This window comes from Convolutriloba macropyga, unplaced genomic scaffold (assembly GCF_964194025.1).
Source record: "Convolutriloba macropyga unplaced genomic scaffold, txConMacr16.3 SCAFFOLD_6574, whole genome shotgun sequence".
Lineage (NCBI taxonomy): Eukaryota > Metazoa > Xenacoelomorpha > Acoela > Convolutidae > Convolutriloba > Convolutriloba macropyga.
This window is the reverse complement of record NW_027450811.1, coordinates 4,156-10,527: the sequence shown is the minus strand read 5'-3', so window position 1 is coordinate 10,527 and position 6,372 is coordinate 4,156. Positions and strand designations below refer to the sequence as shown.

At 59.8% G+C, this 6,372-nt stretch overlaps 2 protein-coding genes across 2 annotated transcripts; both read left to right on the top strand.

Annotated features, from left to right (window-relative positions):
- The first annotated feature begins 153 nt into the window (after nucleotides 1-153).
- On the top strand, nucleotides 154-1,954 carry LOC142356177 (uncharacterized). Its single transcript, XM_075408137.1, has 4 exons — nucleotides 154-311; nucleotides 482-560; nucleotides 978-1,094; nucleotides 1,535-1,954. Exons 1-4 carry the CDS (start codon nucleotides 154-156, stop codon nucleotides 1,670-1,672), a joined length of 492 nt encoding a protein of 163 aa, XP_075264252.1. The 3' UTR covers nucleotides 1,673-1,954.
- Nucleotides 1,955-3,692: 1,738 nt separating this feature from the next.
- On the top strand, nucleotides 3,693-5,401 carry LOC142356178 (uncharacterized). Its single transcript, XM_075408138.1, has 5 exons — nucleotides 3,693-4,194; nucleotides 4,463-4,552; nucleotides 4,732-4,815; nucleotides 5,023-5,106; nucleotides 5,281-5,401. The coding sequence occupies exons 1-5, from the start codon at nucleotides 4,095-4,097 to the stop codon at nucleotides 5,388-5,390; spliced, it is 468 nt and encodes a 155-aa protein (XP_075264253.1). The 5' UTR covers nucleotides 3,693-4,094; the 3' UTR covers nucleotides 5,391-5,401.
- The last annotated feature ends 971 nt before the right edge of the window (nucleotides 5,402-6,372 follow it).

The window sequence follows — 6,372 nt, the reverse complement described above, 5'->3', positions numbered from 1 at the left end:
CTTTCTGTATCCCAGCAGCGCTGACTTCGATCTCGCCACAAGTCACCCCGCAGTTGGCTTTTGCTCATCCTCAACCGTCTTTTCATGGCCCACTCCTGCTCGGCCCTACTCCCTGGCCTCGTCCCTGCCGGCAGTTGCCTGACTGAGCATCGCATGCGGCAGGGCCTTGGATATTATCGCGACGGCAAGCACCGCCCAGCGAAACCGGCAGCGAGCGGAAGGAGCGACTCGCACAAGGCCGCAAGCACCAGCAAGAAAGCGGAAGACAGGGACGAGGTCGTGATGGGGGATGCCAGCGGCGGAGAGGGCAGGTAGGAATCCCTACTGGATGTTTTCTGCTTCCAGTGGTCTTTGTGACCGCAGCGGATTCCATCGCCTCCACCCTCCCTCCTGCGTCGTCCACTGCGGGCCGCTTGCCAGCCGCATGCCACTCCACCCTCCCTGCCGCCCTCGCTCACTCGGCTTTGCCCCCTCACCGCAGGAGCCAGCAAGATCTCATCAGAATGGCATTTGCCGGCGACGACGTCGAGGCTGAGTTCGCTGAGGCCAAGCGTGCAGAGGTGTGCTCTTCGACGCTTGCCCTGATGTTTGCACGGCTGTGCTGTCGCCCACCCCTCAGTCCCTGTCCCGGCTTGACCCCATCCCCACCTGTTAGTCTCGTCCTGTCCCACTCCCAACGGCGATCCGCGTGCCCTCAGGCCGCCCTGAGAGACCGCCTGTCCCTCTACGCCTTTCCATCCTCTCCTGCAACCGCCCGTCTCCTCTTTCCCTCGCGAGGGGCACCTCACCACCGCTGCCCCTGTCTCCCAAAAGTGCACAAACACGTGGCCACCCTTCCTCTTTCCGCGCCCAGGTCTGCCATGTCCAGGCCCCCTTGCTATGATACCGCAGCAAAACTACAGCATCTCGCTGCTTTGGCCACATTCCAGTGCTGATCCGAGCGGTGTCGCTCCCTGTCTGTCTGTCGCCTCCCACAGGTCGAGGCAGAGCTTCCGGACATTGAGACCCCCAGCGTGATGCCAGGCTGGGGAACCTGGACTACCCAGCAGAGGGAGCCGCGGTGGATGAAGGAGAAGAGAGAGAAGGCGGAACTGGTGAGCCAAGCGAGCTCCCGGGGGGGGGGGGGGGGGGGGGGGTTTGGAGGGTGGCCGTTCATGCAGATGTTGCACAGCTGGGGCCACGAGCCGTGGCATCGCCAGTGAGATGGGTGGATGGAGGGAGGGAGAGAGGGAGGGAGGGAGGGAGGGACAGATGGATGGCTGGAGGAAGGAGGGAGGGAGGGACAGACACACAGGATGGACCACGGATGGAGTGAGGTGATTGGGTGATTGGGTGGACGGGCGGGCAGACGGAGGGAGGGATGGGCACACCGGGGGGGGGGGGGGGGGGATCTACGGACCTCCAGGTGCCGTGGACAGAGCGATAGGAATGAGAGTTGTAATGATACGCTGTCACAACGGAGCGCCGACCCCTGAACACCCCCCCCCCCCCCCCCCCTCCCTTCTTCCCTCCTTCACACGCAATCTCCCATCAGGAGCGCAAGCGGGCAGCGATGGCGCGCGCGGGACGCCAAGAAGGCTGCCGTGGTGATCAGCGAGAAGTGGGACAAGAAGTCGGCCAAGTACAAGGCGGAGAATGTGCCGCACGGGTTCGACTCCAAGGAGGTGTTTGAGTCGTCCATGCGGCACCCCCTCGGCCTGGATTACAACACGGACCTCTCCTTCAGGAACCTCACCCGCCCCAGCGTGCTGAAGACCACCGGCGTGCTGATTGACCCCATCAAGTACAGCCAGCCGGCCAATCCCGCCACGGGCATCAAGGCCCCGAAGAAGCGAGACGCAGCCGGCCCCCGCGGCTCCAAGGACCTCGTCAAGCGAGCACGCCTTCGTCAGTGAGAGGAGGACGCAGTCTGGAAGCGTCCACCGGCACTTGCATGCTCAAGTATGGGCTCAAACCATTTTGTTATCGGTAGCAAAGAGGAAGGGTGGGTGTGAGGGGTCGGGGGCAGCGGCTCTTCTCGATCAACTCTCCCTAGCGCGTTGCCCATAGGCTGTGATTTCCCAGGGCAGTGTACGAGAAAGTGGGGACACGGCTGCACAAGTGTAAGGCCATGTTGTGTCGCTGTTGCCGAAACTGCAACATGGCCTTGGCCGGTGGCTGCCGGCACCACTGCCCATTGGAGCCTACGGCCCACTGCATGCCAGAAGGCCTGACAGCAGGTTGCCATGCACCTCGGGACCCTGAGCACGACCTGCGCCCCGCCCGTGCGGAGACCCGGCAGGACACCATAACGGCAGGATTCGATTCAACAGCCCTGAAGGGCTGTGCGGCCCAGGGACAGAGCGGCCAACGAAAGTGGCCGGCGGGGATGGGGCTTCTGTAGAGCGGTGGTGTGAGCTGTAAAATTTTGAAGTGTGTGTGTGTGTGTGTGTGTGTGTGTGGATCACGCCGCCACGATGAATCGTGTGACATGGTGCCAATTTCCCTGACAGGGGAAACTTTCTCTGGGTGGAAACATCAACTGGAAGCGCCCGGGTTCAGTAATTTAGGTGCCCACCGCCTGCCATGCAAGGGTATCTGAGACTTCGGGCCTCCCCCCACCCACCTCTGCTTGCAAAATGGACTGCAGAATCGCTATGTTCCATGGTGCCACGCTATCTACGCACTGCTCGTGGGCTCTCATTCTTTGCAGAAGCACTGTTCGCCCGTCTCGAGGCTTCTTGGAGTCATATCGAGGCTCCTCGCTTTCTGCGCCGCAAGTTGCTGTTGCAACTCTGACACTGTCTTCTTGCTCTCTCCCATCTTCAGCGTCACCTCTGCGCGGTTATCTGCTGTGTCCTGATCTTGCAGGTCACCCTCCCAGCGTCTCAGAAGACGAGCCCCTTGCAGGCCGCCGCCTTCTCGTACAGGCTGGCCTCTCTGTTACCGACGGCTTTGCGTATAGGCAGTTCAGGGCGGCAAACAGCTTTCAAGCCCAACTGTCAGCAGTGGCTCCATGCCGGGAAGGAGGCAGTGCTGCCGCAGCCGAGGGCAGTGTGCTGTTTTCAAATCAGACACAAACTGCCAGCAGTTGCAGAAAGACAGAAACGGGGCGGTGCTGTGGCGGCTGAGGGCAGCGAACAATTTGTAGAAAGAAGCTCCACGGACTGTGACAGTGGCAGCCAGACAGAAGGGGAGCAGCGGACGGTGTTGAAAGTATGTATCCTTACATATAGATACAGGGTAAAGAGCGATACACAGCCTTCCTGCTGTACCAGCCAGCAGTAAGTCCGTACCTAGCCAGCCGTACCTTATTACCGGACGCCTCCGATTTCCGAATCATCTATAGAGATATTACCACAGCTAGGCTACCTATACAACATATCTGCTACCCCGACCCCGACGCCCGTACCTACCTACCTAGCTAGGTAGGTTAGCTAATTCGTACGAGTACGAGTACTGTGACAGGGGCTCGATCTCGCCCAGAGCTCGCCCCTTGCGCGAGACGTCTGGCTGGGCAAAGCCGGCCTCACGAGCTCCACTGCTCCAGCCACGAGCAGATGCACATGCAGCTGCAGGAGGCAGCCGCCGAGTGGCACCTGTGCAACAACACCGCGCTTTACATCCACAACTATTTGCCGGGGCGGTTCTCCACCGTAGGAACACATCATATTCGGCCTATCTGTCCTCGCAAGTGCGGGACATACCTCAGTCTGACGCCCCAACAACAACGACTGTGTTCCCCCGGCCGGAGCTAGGATTCACAACTGCAGTCTCCAACATACCGCGCGACGGCCGCAAACAAGCAGAATATTGTAACCCCCTTTGCGTCAGCCGCACTCGTAAGGCACCGACTGCTAGCCAGCTTGCTCTTGAGCTACTCGAGATCTAGCACAGCCGCCGCCCGTCCGGTTGGGAGGCAGTCGTCGTGTACACAGCTCTGCTTTTCTAAACCCTTTCAAGTTCATCCGAGCGCGTGGCGTTGTCTCTCTGCCGCGCTTTAACGGAACGGAAGTGTCAACATATGCTCGCGGCCAGCCTTCAGCAAGGCAACCTCTTGTCGGTGCTGATCTTCTGAGAAGTAGGACACGGCCTCACCCCCCCCCATCGTTCTCATGGCACCTCCAGCTGACAACTGGCAGAAGCTGAGCCTCAGCGATGCCCTGCCGAGGCTCAACCGGAATGACTTGGAGCTTAAGGCCCTCCGGATAGACGGTGAGATGTGGCCATTGGTAACGGAATCAGGGCAGGACTTGTGTCTGGCCTATATCAAAGCCCCTCTCCCTCCCCCGCCTCAATATCGTTCCTCCCCCTCACAGGCTCTTTGCTACACATGCATGAAGGGCACACATGTGCAGAGCATGCAGGAGGGTCTCTCGCAACCACATGACTCGGTGATCCCCCCATGCACCCAAAGCCTTGACCTGCACGCTTGAGTAACGGTGCACGTGATGTCCTATGCTGTGTTGCTCGCTGTTGCCAGGGGGGAAGGCCGGCATCGGTGTCGAGGGGGCCAAGGCGGTCGCAGAGGTGCTGCGCAGCAACACAAGCCTCAGGAAGCTGAACCTTACGAGTGAGAACTTGGGCTGCTGCAGTGAAATGGGTCCCTGGGGCTTGGGCTCATCGATGGCAACCCATGTTACCCGTGCTGCTGCAACCCGTGCCGATCTCTTGCTGCTGTCCCTGCCACGTGCGAACCTGACTCTTTGCGTGCTGTCGGGGTCGGCTGTGCGTGCTCGTGTCTGGGTGCAGTGAACAACATCCTGGCGGAAGGGGCCCGGGCGATTGCGGACGCGCTGTGCCACAACTCCACACTTCAGTCGCTCAACCTATTCGGTGAGGTCTCCCTTGGGGGTGAAGGACTTTCTGATAGCGAGGGTGTTCGTGGGAGGTTCAGGGTGAGGGTGGGAGTGTCGGATTAAGGAAAATATGTGGGGCCGGGCTCTGCTGCCTTAGCCCTTTGTTCGCCTGCGAGGCTCAGGGCTGCGTGACAGCCAGCTGACCGGTTGCTCTATGCTGTTCCCACTGCATGGCGGGCAACAGTCAACTACATTGGCGGGGAGGGGGCGAAGGCTCTGGCGGAGGCTCTGGCTAGCAACAAATCCCTGCAGGAACTGAACCTCGCAGGTGAGGCCGAGGCTGGTCTCGTACAGATACCCTGAAGTGGCAGCTGAGGAGCGCTCCACACACACAGACACACACACGCAGCAGAAGCAGCCCTGTGCAAGGCTTCGCTGTCACCCCGTCTGCCCTCTTTCTTTGGCGACCGGCCAGCAGTATCTCACCGTTGGCGCTGCGCAGACAACGGCCTTGGATCTGGCGGGGCGCGGGTGCTTGCAGAGGCGCTGCCTGGCAACACTGCCCTGACGGAGCTAGACCTACACTGTGAGACCTGGGCCCTGGGACCGTAGAGCTGCAGGCCTGGGCAAGGAGAAGGGAATTCGGGCCGGCGGCGGGGGGGGGGGGGGGGGGTTGACTACTGCACCTGTGTGACCCATAATCTGTTGCCACACTGGAGCCTAGTTGAAGGCGAAGTTTGTGTCTGTCTGTCTGTCTCTGTATATGCTGTGGATAAGCTCAGCCAACAGCATCGGCGATGAGGGCGCCAAAGCGCTGGAGGAGGCGGTGCGTATCAACACAGCCCTACAACGGCTGCACATTGGAGGTGAGGATGAGGCTCAAGGGCCCTGCTCAGGATAACTGCCGTAGATAATTTGGCAGCAGTTCCTGGGTCTCTGCCATGCTCTGCGGGTCCTGACGTTTGCCCCACAAAGCCACCCAACCGATGCTGACCATTTGTGTGTGTGTGTGTGTGTGTGTGTGTGGTGCGGCGGGCACACATGCACTGGCAATCAGGGAACCGCATGTCGGCTGAGGCAAAAGAGGCGGTTGAGATAGCTCTCCAAGGCCTGCGTGGTGAGCAGGCGGCGTGACCTTCGAGTGAGCAGGCTACTGTGGTTGTGATGGGTGGTGAAAGCGTTCAACCCCCTCTGACTAGCTCATGGAGCTCGTACGTTGACAGTGGTATAACGATCTAGAGGGGAGCATTTAGCCGGCCGGCATGGGTTAGTGGAGGACAGGCAACTCTTGGGATCCTTCGGAGTCGGCATGCACAACGCCCTACAACAAGCCGTGACACCAAGCATTATGTATGTACTCATGGAGGCTAGTATCTATGCCATGCCTCGGTCGGCTCGCAAGTAGACATATAGGTGCTTACATGGCAGAAAAACTTGACTAAACATATGAATGTTTAGCTCCAGGCGGCCGGCTGGCGTCCTACAAAACACATACCTTGGGGAACGTTAGCAAGGGAGTGAAATGTACAATTTTGCTTCACCCCCGGGAAAGGTAGGTAAAAAACCCTCTACCCCACTATTTCGAGTAGAGGTT